This window comes from Cherax quadricarinatus, chromosome 50 (assembly GCF_038502225.1).
Source record: "Cherax quadricarinatus isolate ZL_2023a chromosome 50, ASM3850222v1, whole genome shotgun sequence".
Taxonomy (NCBI): Eukaryota; Metazoa; Arthropoda; class Malacostraca; order Decapoda; family Parastacidae; genus Cherax; species Cherax quadricarinatus.
Window position 1 is genome coordinate 22,941,026 of NC_091341.1, and position 18,225 is coordinate 22,959,250.

The following is an 18,225-nucleotide window of genomic DNA, read 5'->3' on the forward strand; positions in this document are numbered from 1 at the left end:
AGAGATTACACACACATGGTGTGGGTGGTAGTGAAGAGATTACACACACATGGTGTGGGTGGTAGTGAAGAGATTACACACACACACACCCATGGTGTGGGTGTTAGTGAAGAGATTACACACACATGGTGTGGGTGTTAGTGAAGAGATTACACACACATGGTGTGGGTGGTAGTGAAGAGATTACACACACATGGTGTGGGTGGTAGTGAAGAGATTACACACACATGGTGTGGGTGGTAGTGAAGAGATTACACACACATGGTGTGGGTGGTAGTGAAGAGATTACACACACACACACCCATGGTGTGGGTGTTAGTGAAGAGATTACACACACATGGTGTGGGTGTTAGTGAAGAGATTACACACACATGGTGTGGGTGGTAGTGAAGAGATTACACACACATGGTGTGGGTGGTAGTGAAGAGATTACACACACACACACGCCCATGGTGTGGGTGGTAGTGAAGAGATTACACACCCATGGTGTGGGTGTTAGTGAAGAGATTACACACCCATGGTGTGGGTGTTAGTGAAGAGATTACACACACACACACGCCCATGGTGTGGGTGTTAGTGAAGAGATTACACACCCATGGTGTGGGTGTTAGTGAAGAGATTACACACACACACGCCCATGGTGTGGGTGGTAGTGAAGAGATTACACACACATGGTGTGGGTGTTAGTGAAGAGATTACACACACACACACGCCCATGGTGTGGGTGGTAGTGAAGAGATTACACACCCATGGTGTGGGTGTTAGTGAAGAGATTACACACACACACGCCCATGGTGTGGGTGGTAGTGAAGAGATTACACACACACACGCCCATGGTGTGGGTGGTAGTGAAGAGATTACACACACACACGCCCATTGTGTGGGTGTTAGTGAAGAGATTACACACACACACGCCCATGGTGTGGGTGGTAGTGAAGAGATTACACACACACACGCCCATGGTGTGGGTGGTAGTGAAGAGATTACACACACACACGCCCATGGTGTGGGTGGTAGTGAAGAGATTACACACACATGGTGTGGGTGGTAGTGAAGAGATTACACACCCATGGTGTGGGTGTTAGTGAAGAGATTACACACACACACGCCCATGGTGTGGGTGGTAGTGAAGAGATTACACACACATGGTGTGGGTGTTAGTGAAGAGATTACACACACACACGCCCATGGTGTGGGTGGTAGTGAAGAGATTACACACACATGGTGTGGGTGGTAGTGAAGAGATTACACACCCATGGTGTGGGTGGTAGTGAAGAGATTACACACACACACGCCCATTGTGTGGGTGTTAGTGAAGAGATTACACACACACACGCCCATGGTGTGGGTGGTAGTGAAGAGATTACACACACACACGCCCATGGTGTGGGTGGTAGTGAAGAGATTACACACACACACACCCATGGTGTGGGTGAGTGAAGAAATTACAGAGGCTTATAATGGGTTCAGGGACTGGCCAATCTTGTAATGTTATTTAAGCAAGTGTTGGATAATCATTGTAATCAAAGTGTTAGGAACATTTATCTGTGCTTCTATAAAGTGTTCTGCTATATTCTTCGTCGTGTTGAAAACTGCACTAGTGATGACTGCTTGGGTAATAAGGTTTAAAGACTATCGACTACACTGGGGTTATAAGGCTGCACGGTAACCTATTCACCACCATACAAGAACACTTCAGTACCGAAAATAAGAAGTATATTATCAGCGTATATTCGCTGAGAGAAATATACCTCATGGTGTATTTCACCTCCATGGTGATGGACTGAACACATCGACTCCAGGCTGAGGGACTGATTACCTCATACTCCTCCTCTCCTTACGCCTTCCTCTTTGTATTGGACTGATGAAGCCACTGTGTGGCGAAACGTTTCCTGAATAAAGAACATAAGAAAGGAGGAACACTGCAGGAGGCCTGTTGGCCCATACTAGGCAGGTCCTTCACAATTCATCCCACTAACAAACATTTGACCAACCCAACTTTCAATGCCACCCAAGAAACAAGCTCCGATGTGCAAGTCCCACTCAAATCCAACCCCTCCCACTCGTGTACTTATCCAACCTAAATTTGAAACTACCCAAAGTCCTAGCCTCAATAACCCAACTAGGTAGACTGTTCCACTCATCAACTACCCTATTTCCAAACCAATACTTTCCTATGTCCTTTCTAAATCTAAACTTATCTAATTTAAATCCATTACTGCGGGTTCTCTCTTGGAGAGATATCCTCAAGACGTTAGGTAAGACACATATGCAACAGTTAGACAACTTTATTCCGAAACGTTTCGCCTACACAGTAGGCTTCTTCAGTCGAATACAGAAAGTAGGCAGGAACAGAAGAGATGTGAAGACGATGTAATCAGTCCATCACCCTTAAAGTCGTAGAATTTGAGGTTGTCAGTCCCTCGGCCTGGAGAAGTTCAGTTCCATAGTCAGGAACTATCTGAAGATCAAGCGACAGTGCGGAGACTTAAATACTGTCGGAAGGAGAGGTGCAGGGTAGTAGTAGTAGTAGTAGTAGTAATAGTAGTAGTGAGAGGCAACTGAGAGGTCATGTCCCTCTCAGATCCAACCCTTCTCACTTGAAAAGCTTGTTCAAGGTGTTTTCTGTACCAAGATGCCACGTGTTGCAGTGTCTGACAAGATGAACATCAAAATGGTATATAATACCGACAGGTTGTTAGGTAAGACACATATGCAACAGTTAGACAACTTTATTCCGAAACGTTTCGCCTACACAGTAGGCTTCTTCAGTCGAATACAGAAAGTAGGCAGGAACAGAAGAGATGTGAAGACGATGTAATCAGTCCATCACCCTTAAAGTCGTAGAATTTGAGGCACTGTCGCTTGATCGGGCAGGATGATTCTGGAACTTGGTGGAAGCTGAACTGCGAGCCGAAAGACTGACAACCTCATTCCCGGACTGGATTGACCAGACTGTTCTCTCTTCTGTTTACTTAACACCTCTGTATTCGACTGAAGAAAAACACACTGTATGGGCGAAGCTTTAAAATCGATGATAAAGATTGTCTAACTATTGCATATGTGACTTTTTAACCTGTCGGACAGTTATATACCATTTTTGATGTTTAAATCTTGTCGGAACACTACAGCCAGTAACATCTAAGCTACAGAAAAAGCACCTTGAACAAGCTTTTCGATGAGGAAGGGGAAGGGTTGAATCTGAGGAGGACAATCCTCTCGGTTGCCTCATCATCCTCTTCACTATTACGCTACCTTACCTTTTACCTACCTCTCTCGTACATTTTAAACCTTAACGATCAGATGGTTCTGATGAACTGGGCAATGAGTTTCTCAGCAGTTTGACCGCAGTCTACGACTTTGGAAGTATAGATGGTTTAATTACATCGACTGCGTCCTGCTTGTTCCTGCCTACCTGCAATGTTCAAACGAAGCCTGCTGAGCAATGTTTGGAGACATAACTTGAGCAACATTGTCAACTAGCGTGTCTTACTGAACATTGTCCATACTACCATTTTAATCTTCATCTTGTCGGAGCCCTTGGCTGCAGTACGGCTAAGCAGACCTTATACAGCAATAGCAAACTAACTGAGTGAAGGCCATTGGTTCGAGAAGGTACCATATTCCTCTTACCTACTCACCTTACTGGCCTACTACCACCCTTGCCTCGCCGGCGAATAGAGTCCACCTTTATCATGATCGTCGAATGATTCTGAGCTGAACCAGGGCGGAAGATGACAACCTCAAGGATACCACCGACGGAAATGATGGAACAATTGACATCAAGTAGGCTTGCACATCTCTTGCCTGCCTCTGCGTTCGACTGGGCTAAGCCCTGTGGTTAAACCAAAGCATTCGTCTAACAAGTGAATGTAACTTAAGAGTCTTCAATCTTTCTTCATAAGGAAGATTTCTAATGCTATGTATTAATTTAGTCATCCTACGCTGAATGTTTTCTAACGAATTTATGTCCATTCTGTAATATGGAGACCAGAATTGAGCTGCATAATCTAGGTGAGGCCTTACTAATGATGTATAAAGCTGCAGTATGACCTCTGGACTTCTGTTGCTTACACTTCTTGATATAAATCCCAGTAATCTATTTGCCTTATTACGTACGCTTAGGCATTGCTGTCTTGGTTTAAGGTTGCTGCTTACCATAACCCCCAAGTCCTTTTCGCAATCTGTATGGCTAAGTTCTACATTATTTAACTTATACGTGCTAGGGTTATGGGCACTCCCGAGCTTCAGAACCTTGCATTTATCTACATTGAACTGCATCTGCCACTTTTCTGACCAAGAGTAGAGTTTGTCTAAATCCTCCTGAAGTTCCCTAACATCTACGTTTGAATCAATTATCCTACCTATCTTCGTGTCATCGGCGAATTTGCTCATATCACTAGTAATTCCTTCATCAAGATCATTGATATATATTATAAACAACAACGGGCCCAAGACTGATCCCTGTGGAACGCCACTTGTTACTGATCCCCACTCTGATTTAACCCCATTTATGGACACACTCTGCTTCCTGTCTGTGAGCCATGATTCGATCCACGAGAGCACTCTTCCCCCAATGCCATGAGCTGCTACTTTCTTCAACAGTCTTTGGTGCGGAACTCTATCAAATGCCTTACTAAAATCTAAGTAAATAATATCAAATTCTTTATCGTGGTCAACAGCCTCAAAAGCTTTACTGAAGAAAGTTAATAAATTAGTTAGACAAGACCGGCCTCTTGTGAATCCATGCTGAGTATCATTAATCAAGCTATGCTTATCGAGATGGCTTCTTATAATTTGAGCTATAATTGACTAGTAATTTGCCTACAATTGAGGTCAGGCTTATTGGGCGGTAATTTGACGGTAACGACTTGTCCCCTGTTTTAAAAATAGGAATTACATTAGCCATCTTCCACATATGAGACACTACACCTGTTTGAAGAGATAAATTAAAAATATTAGTTAATGGTTCACAGACTTCCATTTTGCATTCCTTTAGAACCCTTGAAAAAACCTCATCAGGACCCGGTGACTTATTTTGCTTCAGTTGGTCTATCTGCTTCACAACCATTTCACTAGTGACTGTGATGTTACATAATTTATCTTCTTCTGGCCCACTATAAAAATTAATTACCGGAATATTATTAGTGTCTTCCTGTGTAAAAACCGAGAGAAAATAATTATTTAAAATCGAGCACATTTCATTCTCTTTGTCAGTAAGATGCCCATAGTTATTTTTAAGGGGACCTATCTTATCTCTGACTTTTGTTCTATATACCTGGAAAAAACTTTTTGGGTTAGTTTTAGAATCCCTAGCAACTTTAATTTCATAGTCCCTTTTAGCTTTTCTTATCCCCTTTTTAATGTCCCTCTTAATGTCAATATACTGATTCATAAGATGATCCTCGCCTCTTTTGATACGCCTATAAATTCCTTTATGCCCTAGTAGATATTTCAGCCTATTATTCATCCATTTTGGGTCATTTCTATTTGATCTAATTTCTTTATAAGGGATAAACGTTCTTTGAGCAGCATGTATTGTGTTCAGAAAACTGTCATATTGATAGCTCTCTTCGTTACCCCAGTCAACAGATGATAAGTGTTCTCTGAGCCCATCGTAATCTGCTAAGCGAAAATCTGGGACTGTTACTGAGTTATCCCTACTATCATACTTCCATTCAATTCTAAATGTAATTGATTTGTGGTCGCTAGCACCCAGTTCCTCTGAAACTTCTAGATTATTAACAAGGGATTCATTGTTTGCCAGAACTAAGTCAAGCAGGTTATTACCCCTTGTAGGTTCTGTCACAAACTGCTTCAAAAAACAATCCTGAACTACTTCTAAGAATTCGTATGATTCTAAATTACCAGTCAAGAAATTCCAATCAATATGACTAAAGTTAAAGTCTCCTAGAATTACTACATTAGCGTGCCTTGTGGCCCTAACAATTTCCTCCCATAGTAGTCTCCCTTGGTCCCTATCTAAATTTGGGGGACGGTATATCACACCTAAAGTTAAATTTTCATGCCCTTCTGAAAATTCTATCCAAACAGACTCTGTATGTGTTACTTCAGACTTAATACCCGTTTTTATGCAACAGTTCAAGCGATCTCGGACATACAATGCCACCCCACCCCCCTTCCCGATACTTCTATCTACTTGGAACAATTTAAAACCCTGAATGTGACATTCTGCAGGCATGTCCCGACTTTTTGAATTAAACCACGTTTCAGTAATGGCAAATACATCTATGTTACCTGCACTAGCAACTAGTCTCAACTCGTCCATCTTATTCCTAGCACTGCGACTATTTGTGTAATAAATACTTGAAGACCCTCCTTTCTCTTTACCCTTCCTGCTCCTTTCTGTTATTCCACTAAACCTATTACTGTCCTTGTCAATTAGTGCCACTGGCTTTCCAATATCCACCTCATTTTGCCTATTACTAGTTCTCCTAGTACTCATATTACTACCCTGAGACTTCTCAATTTTCCCGCAAAAACCCATACCACTAACTATTCCTAGTTTAAAGACCTAACAGCTCCCTCCACTGCGTTGGCCAGTGCTCCCACCCCACACCTAGATAAGTGAACCCCATCCCTGGCATACATGTCATTTCTGCCATAGAAGAGGTCCCAGTTGTCAATGAATGTTACCGCATTTTCCTTACAGTATTTGTCCAGCCAGCAATTGACACCAATTGCTCTGGACAACCATTCATTTCCAACTCCTCTCCTTGGCAAAATGCCACATATGACAGGTTTCCCACCCTTCCTCCTAATTATCTCTATTGCTGACCTATACCTGCTAATCATGTCCTCACTCCTACGTCTGCCAACATCGTTGCCTCCAGCACTGAGACAGATAATAGGATTGCTCCCATTACCTCTCATGATGTCATCCAGACGGCTAACAATATCCTTCATCCCAGCCCCAGGAAAACACACACTCTGCCTCCTACTCCTGTCCTTCAAGCAGAATGCCCTATCCATGTACCTAATCTGGCTATCCCCAACAACAACAATGTTTTTACCTTCCTTGGCGTCGTCCGTCGTGATGCTCCGAATAGTCGACTCACATTCGCCAGGTAGCATTACACCACTTGTAGAATTCGTCAAGACGTTCTCGATGGTCTTCGTTGGGGTTTCTAGGGATGTCTCACTCACGTCTGCCAATGCTTCTTTGGTGCTCGTTGTGGCATTCCCAGTAGAACACTCACATTCGTCGGGTAGCACCGAGAATGGGTTGGAAGTTTCCACGATAGTCTTCTGGTTTCTTGTTGTTTCTGCCTCTCCAACCGTTTTCTTGATCTTCAGCTTGGTTCCATGTTGCCCGGCCACTGACCAAGCTCCCCTCTTAACCTGGGGACTCACAACAGGAGGATTACTACGAATCCTCTTGTTCTCCTCCGTTAATCGCCGTATCTCAATCTTAGCAACTCTGAGCTCTTCTCTCAGCTGCTGGTAAAGTTGCTCAAGAGAGGGCATCCTGGTTCAGATTCACAGAGAGCACACAAACAGGTCTTCACAGAGCTAAGTACACGTCACCACTGGAGCTAAGTACACGTCACCACTGGATTCCCATATGCTGCATAAGTGTCTCAATCTTCAACTTGTCGGTTTTTCAAACCATTCATCACACCTCATGGTATATATCCTACAAGTGGTGACAAAATATTTTTTTACAACTTAATTTTCAGCATATATGAAAATTTTGGTAAAGCTGTTTTATATTCGTAATTGAAATATATATTTACAAGGTGGTATCTGGTTCGCTCTTGTAACTGACGGTTCATAAAAACAAATACATATATTTTTATTATGAGATACATTATTTTCTGAATTACCGCACTTACATTTGCGGTTGTAATGAGGTGCACACGTGGCCCCATCCCTCTAACACCATTAATAAAAATAAAAATCGTATCTTCTAACATTAATAAATCCTAACAGCACTTGTCTAGTACCCTGTCAACGTAAGTATTATAATCCCACTTGAAAGCGGAAAGTGTTTGATAGGTGTTACAAACTTACACTCAGATACATTTAACTTTGCTATATGTATCCTAAGTGTACGTTTTGTGTTTTTTAAGAGCTCTTAGGTATTCCTTAAGAGTTCTTGTTCCAGCTGGGTTTCCGTTCCAATTAATGAGGTCTGATCTGGGATCGGGTCGCGGGGATAATTTACAGAACCATTAACAGATAACAATGCCAAGTGGCTTCTGAAAACCAATGGTACATTGCTTCTATAGCACCATGTGAGTACAGTGTACTATGTTGGCAGTGTGCAGACTATCTTCCTAGCTCCCACACAAGCAAGGTGTCCAGACTATCTTCCTAGCTCCCACACAACAACCAGGGTGTGTAAACTATCTCCCTGGCTCCCATACAACAACCAGGGTGTCCAGACTATCTTCCTAGCTCCCACACAACAACCAGGGTGTGTAAACTATCTCCCTGGCTCCCATACAACAACCAGGGTGTCCAGACTATCTTCCTAGCTCCCACACAACAAGCAAGGTGTCCAGACTATCTTCCTAGCTCCCACACAACAAGCAAGGTGTCCAGACTATCTTCCTAGCTCCCACACAACAAGCAAGGTGTCCAGACTATCTTCCTAGCTCCCACACAACAAGCAAGGTGTCCAGACTATCTCCCTGGCTTCTACAACAGGCGGCATCTTACCTTTGACATTTCAAGAGTAATACCTCTGGACATCCAGTGACAGTTTAATGTATGAGAGTGAGAGTTAGGTGTGGTGGGTGCTAGAGAGATTCACTGCAAAAGGTGAAAAACAGTCTAATAATCCACAGACAACTTGTAGTGGAGTCAAGTATCACCTCAGTGTGGCGACCAACAAGACAAGAAGCGGCTACAAAGACATAATGCAAATCATGCCTTAATTTTTAAAGAAGTCGGTCAGGACAGAGCGACCTCTGTCTTTCTTTTGGTACTACTGTTAGTAGTCCATAGGTTGGTAGACAGCAACTATCCAGGGAGGTACCACTCTATTATGAGAGTGTCAAATGGAAACCTACTAATTTTTTGCACTCTGGTAGGATTACTGACCTATTCTCTCCCATGAACACGTAAGATGACAGGTAACCCTTACAAACTTATACTTACACCAAGTATACACATACCTTTTACTCCCCAATGTGTATCTTATCAGTTTTTAATCCTGTAATATTTCCATTCCAATCTAGGAGGCCTGGTCTTCTGAGACCGAGGCCTGGGAAACATACAGTACTCCTTGGAATCACTAACATATATAACTCACAAGTAAATCCATTCGTTTAAGAAGAAGACAGGAAGCTGAAAATGTCTAAAATACAACTAGTGAACGTCGAGCAGAGTGACGACGTGGGAAGAGAATTCTCATAAGTCCGTCCCTTCAGATGTACGGAGAATTACCAACACACTCCCAGTATTTCCAAGAAGGAACTTTTTAAGGTCCTCAATAAGTTTTTGATCAGCTTGGCCGTGGGGCCCACATTAGACTTCTGCACATATAGTAAAAACAATAGCCAGATTGATCAACGAGGCCTGGTCTGGGACGGGGCCACTGAAATGATGACCCCGAAATAAGTTACATGTATGTAGGTACCGTGAAGTGTAACACTGACATAACAGATTAAGTGTACCTGAGTGGAGTTGATTAGACTCCAGGCTGAGGGACTGATTACCTGAAACTCCTTTTGATCTTCACTATTCTTCTTTGTATGGAGTGATGAAGCCACTGTGTGGCGAAACGTTTCCTCAATAAAGAGGCCCAAGTGTTGCACATATGTCTAATTTATAAACACTTATCATGTCAACAGTTGCTTAATTAAGTGGCTCATTCAAGTCTATAATTAACATATGGACTTCTGCAGCACCACAATAAATCCACCACCAACACTAGTTCTTCCCTACACCACTAACTTTAGACAAACCATTCTGGCACCAAGAGTAACACTCGTACGCTGTGTTGCTCACACATCACCAAGCCACATATATCCATTTCCTTTAAAGAGCCTATTTGCATATACACACACACACACACACACACACACACACACATATATATATATATATATATAGCGATACAAGATGCAAAGCAACCACGGGGGAATTGAATGATAGGTCTAGGCCTTTCGTATTGCAATCAACACATCAGGAGCTTGCAAAGTTGCACAAAAGAGGAGGTGGTCCAAGCAAATCCGATCAGAGGAAGCGCCTTCGCTCCAGCAAAGTCGCTCACCTAACTTACCTTAAAGAAAATAGTGCGTGTAAGTTTACTGGCAACATTAACAAATGACGTTGGCAATCGTGAAACAAAATTAACTTAAGCCAGTAAAGTGAAGATATGTTGATGAGCAGGACATGCAACACACACAGGTGTAGAACATGTGCAACACACACAGGTGCAGGATATGTGCAACACACACATAGGTGCCTTTGCAGCAGACAAAAATATTAATGGGTTGCACATGCGTTTCATCAACTTCTGAGTACTGTACACCATTTATAATATGAAAACTAAAAGAAGAACACAGTCACCTACCGTCGACCAGGTGTCACCATTGTAAGACTCGGGGTTCACGCTCACCTGTGGGACCAAGAAAAACACGTAAGTAATTATGCGCAAAATATTCATCTGGTAGTTTAGCGGAGAAATAAATTAGAAGAAAACGCTTAAAAACTTCCATTAGGCCTAGCATGAAGCCTAGGCCTCAAGAGGTAACCAAACCTTCCCTTGTAGTCTGATTTTTCAGATGAATTTAAATTACTGTTCCTAGGTATATAGATTTCGTTGTTAGTCTTTAATATGGGTTTCTGTGAATGCTACAGACATGGCATTTGACTCCGCGAAGAGTCTACATATAAGCGGTTTTTGTTGTTGTTTGGTTTAAGACCTTATATGTTCACAAACAATATGTTGTGTTTTCTTGTTAGCATTCAAATCTATGGCTGTGATGCGCCAGCCACTGGTTTTGTTCCCAGACTCCCATACGGCTATGAGGGCGCTGATATAGTCTTATAAATTCCAGTCATTCCTTATCAGTTCCTGGTAAATAAAATCTTCAGTCTGTATGGTTGTATTTACCACGTTCAGTTTGACGTTCATGTGACTTAACGCAAGTGAAGGACAGTGAGAGAGAGAAAGAGAGTGTGTGTGTGAGATGGCACTGTTCCTTATCCAACCATTACACATGCTTTGTAAGTCTTGGAAAGACCTATACCTCTATGAGACTACGGTATTTCTTTGTATGGTCACCTTGACACTGCATTTATTTTACCCGGCTGCCCATACTTGCACATGCCCCAGGCGTAGTACCTACACCTGCGAACTTTCTATTGACTGTATCTGATGATCTTTATGCTGACTGTTTCGTTTGATATTATACCAGTTTCACTTGAACTCAGAGTGTCAGGTTCAATGTGTACACCTACATACACTACTCACCATTGTGTGTTGTACACCTACATACACTACTCACCATTGTGTGTTGTACACCTACATACACTACTCACCATTGTGTGTTGTACACCTACATACAGTACTCAACATTGTGTGTTGTACACCTACATACAGTACTCAACATTGTGTGTTGTACACCTACATACACTACTCACCATTGTGTGTTGTACACCTACATACACTACTCACCATTGTGTGTTGTACACCTACATACACTACTCACCATTGTGTGTTGTACACCTACATACACTACTCACCATTGTGTGTTGTACACCTACATACACTACTCACCATTGTGTGTTGTACACCTACATACACTACTCACCATTGTGTGTTGTACACCTACATACACTACTCACCATTGTGTGTTGTACACCTACACACAGTACTCAACATTGTGTGTTGTACACCTACATACACTACTCACCATTGTGTGTTGTACACCTACATACACTACTCACCATTGTGTGTTGTACACCTACATACACTACTCACCATTGTGTGGTGTACACCTACACACAGTACTCAACATTGTGTGTTGTACACCTACATACAGTACTCAACATTGTGTGTTGTACACCTACATACAGTACTCAACATTGTGTGTTGTACACCTACATACAGTACTCAACATTGTGTGTTGTACACCTACACACACTACTCACCATTGTGTGTTGTACACCTACATACACTACTCACCATTGTGTGTTGTACACCTACACACAGTACTCAACATTGTGTGTTGTACACCTACATACAGTACTCAACATTGTGTGTTGTACACCTACATACACTACTCACCATTGTGTGTTGTACACCTACATACACTACTCACCATTGTGTGTTGTACACCTACATACAGTACTCAACATTGTGTGTTGTACACCTACATACACTACTCACCATTGTGTGTTGTACACCTACACACACTACTCACCATTGTGTGTTGTACACCTACATACAGTACTCACCATTGTGTGTTGTACACCTACATACAGTACTCAACATTGTGTGTTGTACACCTACATACAGTACTCAACATTGTGTGTTGTACACCTACATACAGTACTCAACATTGTGTGTTGTACACCTACATACAGTACTCAACATTGTGTGTTGTACACCTACATACAGTACTCAACATTGTGTGTTGTACACCTACATACAGTACTCAACATTGTGTGTTGTACACCTACATACAGTACTCAACATTGTGTGTTGTACACCTACATACAGTACTCAACATTGTGTGTTGTACACCTACATACAGTACTCAACATTGTGTGTTGTACACCTACATACAGTACTCAACATTGTGTGTTGTACACCTACATACAGTACTCAACATTGTGTGTTGTACACCTACATACAGTACTCAACATTGTGTGTTGTACACCTACATACAGTACTCAACATTGTGTGTTGTACACCTACATACAGTACTCAACATTGTGTGTTGTACACCTACATACAGTACTCACCATTGTGTGTTGTACACCTACATACAGTACTCAACATTGTGTGTTGTACACCTACATACACTACTCACCATTGTGTGTTGTACACCTACATACAGTACTCAACATTGTGTGTTGTACACCTACATACACTACTCACCATTGTGTGTTGTACACCTACACACACTACTCACCATTGTGTGTTGTACACCTACATACAGTACTCAACATTGTGTGTTGTACACCTATACACACTACTCACCATTGTGTGTTGTACAAGTGAATGTTAACACATTATAAAGAGCTTCTTAACATTAATCCAGATGATGCATTAGTAACACCATCACAAACATTACTGCCAACACTTGTAAACCTTCCTTAATTACATGCAATATTAATCCTTCACTGTGCGATAATTGTCTCATTACATATTAGTAATACTGGAACAGGTTCAATAATGGCAATACTGCAACAGGTTCAATAATGGTAATACTGCAGCAGGTTCAATAATGGTAATACTGTAACAGGTTCAATACCATACTGTAACAGGTTTATATTGGTAACATTCAAACAGGTTCATTGCAGGTAATAAATAGCTCATTAAGAATAAGTGTTAACATTAGGAGGGTCATTACTGAATCGTAATTAGGTCAGGTGTTAGTGTACACGAGTCGTCCACTCTCTACAAGGCCCTACATCATTCACCTCACAATACTATATTAATACATACATAACAAAAATAGTTAAAAATATGCTTTTAATACTTAAACTTGTTTAGCCCACTTATCTATTCTCCAATATATATATATATATATATATATATATATATATATATATATATATATATATATATATATATATATATATATATATATATATATATATATATATATATAAGAATGAAAAGATGGGGTGGTAGGGGAATGGAATATTCAAACGGCTTCAGGAAGAAATCCAAATATTCTTCCTTGAAGCCTTTTTATCCACTTCTCCGAGGCTGTGGGTCCCATAATTTACACTGTGCTCTTGGGAGATTCTGAAGAGAAGTTGCAGAGATTGGTGGATGAATTTGGTAGGGTGTGCAAAAGAAAATTAAAGGTGAATACAGGAAAGAGTAAGGTTATGAGGATAACAAAAAGATTAGGTGATGAAAGATTGGATATCAGATTGGAGGGAGAGAGTATGGAGGAGGTGAATGTATTCAGATATTTGGGAGTGGACGTGTCAGTGGATGGGTCTATGAAAGATGAGGTGAATCATAGAATTGATGAGGGGAAAAGAGTGAGTGGTGCACTTAGGAGTCTGTGGAGACAAAGAACTTTGTCCTTGGAGGCAAAGAGGGGAATGTATGAGAGTATAGTTTTACCAACGCTCTTATATGGGTGTGAAGCATGGGTGATGAATGTTGCAGCGAGGAGAAGGCTGGAGGCAGTGGAGATGTCATGTCTGAGGGCAATGTGTGATGTGAATATAATGCAGAGAATTCGAAGTTTGGAAGTTAGGAGGAGGTGCGGGATTACCAAAACTGTTGTCCAGAGGGCTGAGGAAGGGTTGTTGAGGTGGTTCGGACATGTAGAGAGAATGGAGCGAAACAGAATGACTTCAAGAGTGTATCAGTCTGTAGTGGAAGGAAGGCGGGGTAGGGGTCGGCCTAGGAAAGGTTGGAGAGAGGGGGTAAAGGAGGTTTTGTGTGCGAGGGGCTTGGACTTCCAGCAGGCATGCGTGAACGTGTTTGATAGGAGTGAATGGAGACAAATGGTTTTTAATACTTGACGTGCTGTTGGAGTGTGAGCAAAGTAACATTTATGAAGGGGTTCAGGGAAACCGGCAGGCCGGACTTGAGTCCTGGAGATGGGAAGTACAGTGCCTGCACTCTGAAGGAGGGGTGTTAATGTTGCAGTTTAAAAACTGTAGTGTAAAGCACCCTTCTGGCAAGACAGTGATGGAGTGAATGATGGTGAAAGTTTTTCTTTTTCGGGCCACCCTGCCTTGGTGGGAATCGGCCAGTGTGATAATAAAAATAAAAAAAAAGTGTGTGTGTATATATATATATATATATATAATGTCGTGCCGAATATGTAAAACTGGTCAATTAGCAAGAACTCATTTAAAATTAAGTCTTTTCTAAAATTTTCTCTTATACGTTTAAAGACATATTTTTTCATTAATGTTAATGTAAAAAATTATAATTTTGCAACAAAAGAAACCTAGAAAACTTACCTAACCGTATTATAACAAGCCCAATTTAATTTAGCCTAATCCAACTAAATATATTTTAGCCAAGTTTACAATAATTTAATAGTAAACAAACACAATGATCAATATTTTTTTTCAATAGGTTCGAAATGATTTTTGCGAAATTATTGCATGCAAAAATTTTCGATTGCCTTGTTCGGCAAGAGGAGCCTTGCTGTTTAAGCCAAAATCGCAAGTTTTACCTATTTGGCACGACACACACACACACACACACACACACACACACACACACACACACACACACACACACACACACACACACACACACACTCACACACACACACACACACACACACACACACACACTTCACAATTCGCAAACAGGCGAAATTATTTACATTATCTATCAATGTACAGCAGACTCTGGAGTCTGGCGTTGCAGATAAAGTACTGTGTACTCTTGATGCCGTGTTTGCAGGTTCGAATCCTGCTGTGGACTGAGAGTCTTTTATGTTTCTGGTATTATTAAATGATAGCCTTTGCAGAGGCATCTCTTTAATATTTTATACACTTATTATCAGCCCTCAAGAGCCTTTTACCTATTTTGTTACAATATGAAGACATCTCACCAATGTATCAAGGTAAGAAGCTCTTCTATTTTCACCAGTCTAACTGAATGAGACCATTCATCAGGAGACCTGGTCTGAGACCAGCACGAGGCCTGGTCTCAGACCGGGCCGCGGGGACGTTGACCCCCGTCAAGTAGCGTGCAGGTGGAATGATGATCCCTGCAACCACCTACACGTGGAAGAATTGATACATTTGTGCAACACCTGGGAATCTTAAACAAAAGTAACTTTCTTCGATTCCAGGCTGAGGGACTGATTACCTCAAACTCCTCCTTTTCCGCCATTCTTCTTTGAATTAGACTGATGAAGCCAATGTCTGGCGAAACGTTTCCTCAATAAAGATTCGAAAATGTTACACAAGTGTCTCAATCTTTCAGTTAATCGGTTTTTTAAACCATTTATCACATCTACAGGTAATCTATAGGACAAAACTTATTAGTGCATTTATGTTTAAAGCAATTAGTGTTGGAGGCAAGCAATACATGAATAGAGAGAGAGAGTAGCACCTTAGTGAAGACATGTTTGGGGTTGGCCAGGAGAGCACCAACCATGGCGGTGTACAGATGACTGTTCACGTCCCCAGGAGAGTAGTCCAGGCTGGTCCTCTTGTGGGCGGAGGTGGGCGACAATGAGAGGGGGCAAACCTGCCTCTCCCTCCCCATGGGGAAGAGTGTGCCCACACTTACCCGGCGGTGTGCCTCGCCCCCTGCTAGACCCACACTCAGTCGCCGGCCCATCTCCGCCCCACGCTCACGAATCTTGTCTAACATAGACATTGTGAATGCTGCTGCTGTTGCAGGTGTCTCCGTCAACACTGTGTCACACTGTGCTATGTCTGCACTACTATACTACAGCTCCGCCACTCACAAACACTGTCACATCACTATTTTTTTCATCTAAACAAATTTTAGAACATTAGCTTTTCTCTTCACCTCAATAAATAATAACATAATATATTTTTGTTTATCTGTATACATAAATATTATCACACAGACACCCCCCTCCTCCCTAAGACGAGTACTTCGTATCACACGGAGACGGTCTTCCTCAAATACAATATTAGTTTTGACACTTGATTTTTTTTACAAGGATAAATTTTGGAACTGTGCTATGTTAGTGTTACGTGTAACTGTTAGAACTGTGTTGTTGGTGTTACCTGTAAATGATAGCCTAAAGTGTCAAGAGTTTGTGTAGGGGAGAGCAAGACCTCTCGTGCTTCCAAACACACACACACACACACACCATGGTAACACTAGCGTTTACCTTATCACTACGGGGAATGCAAACTCGTCACCGCGTCAGTTATAACCATTAATTAATTAACAACACGTGACTATAGAAATGTATTTTTAGCGCCTAACCGCAGGTGAGAAGGCACGCTCAAGGTTGATCACTGTCAACATCTTCCATCAATGGAATGCAAACATCAGAGAGTGTGAGGTATTATGTTAAACTTATCACGAGTGGACGGTGTACATGATGCCAGCACCCCAGTCCTACCCACCCAGCCTGACTCTCCTCTTCCCTTCACCCACCCACCACCCACATACGGGGTGACACAGACGTGAAATACGCAAATGAGCCACATGGACCGGAGGGAATTCTTTTCCAACCTCAGCGTAATGAGGAAGTAGAACTGTCTAAACGAGAATGTAGTGCAATCAAGAACCACACACAGGTACAGAGTTGGATTTCACCTGTCATACCTAGGAGAGGAACGAGAGGGCTTACCAGACACAAAGTTAGTACAACTGATGATGAAGTGTCCAAGCCAGCGTCGTGTCCAGCTGGTGACCCGGCAAACCCACTGTATAAAGCTACGGGCAGGACCAGGACTCGACCCTTTGCAAGCCAAACTAGATAAGTACACACACAAAACAGAGTTCCTTACTGTGAATAAGTCAGTGTGCAGTTGTTAACCCACTTTGTTGTGTATTGGACAGTAAAAGCAACACACAAATTGTGGCCCGCCCAGTGATTCAGTGAATGCGATCGATTTTGTATCAGAGTATCGGATCTTCTCACACAATGTCACCGACCAGAAGGGACTACCTGCCTCCGCACGCAAACACAATCACGCACGCACGCACGCACACACACACACACACACACACACACACACACACACACACACCAGGCCTAGAGTCTAATCGACATGTGCCTAGAACAAACTGGTAACTAACATATGCGGGGCTAGGAGCTATGAATCGACCCCTGCAACCACATATAGGTGAGTACACACAAAACAGGCCGAGTGTCTAACGTCAAGTGTCTTTGACAACTGGTAACTAAGATACACACACACACACACATCTATGTTTTAGAGGTCCAAGTGAGAAGTATATACCAACTACATAGCTTAATGCCGAATATTTAAAACTAAGTCAATCAAGAAGTGGTCTATTTAGGACCTTATACACAAGTTACATTAGAGCTATCTTAGAGTATGCAGCAGCAGCAGCAGCAGCATGGTGCCCAC

The 18,225-nt window shown here is 42.0% G+C and overlaps 1 protein-coding gene across 14 annotated transcripts in view; it reads right to left on the reverse strand.

Annotated features, from left to right (window-relative positions):
* trio (trio Rho guanine nucleotide exchange factor) overlaps nucleotides 1–18,225 on the reverse strand; it is an 810,995-nt gene that overhangs the window by 127,132 nt on the left and 665,638 nt on the right. For 11 of the 14 annotated variants that reach the window (XM_070095516.1, XM_070095520.1, XM_070095522.1 and 8 more), the window contains one exon: nucleotides 10,547–10,591. The exons of the other annotated variants lie outside the window; for them this stretch is intronic. In XM_070095516.1, the coding sequence (XP_069951617.1) occupies nucleotides 10,547–10,591 (45 nt within the window). The remainder of the gene's footprint in view (nucleotides 1–10,546; nucleotides 10,592–18,225) is intronic. 14 annotated transcript variants of the gene reach the window in all.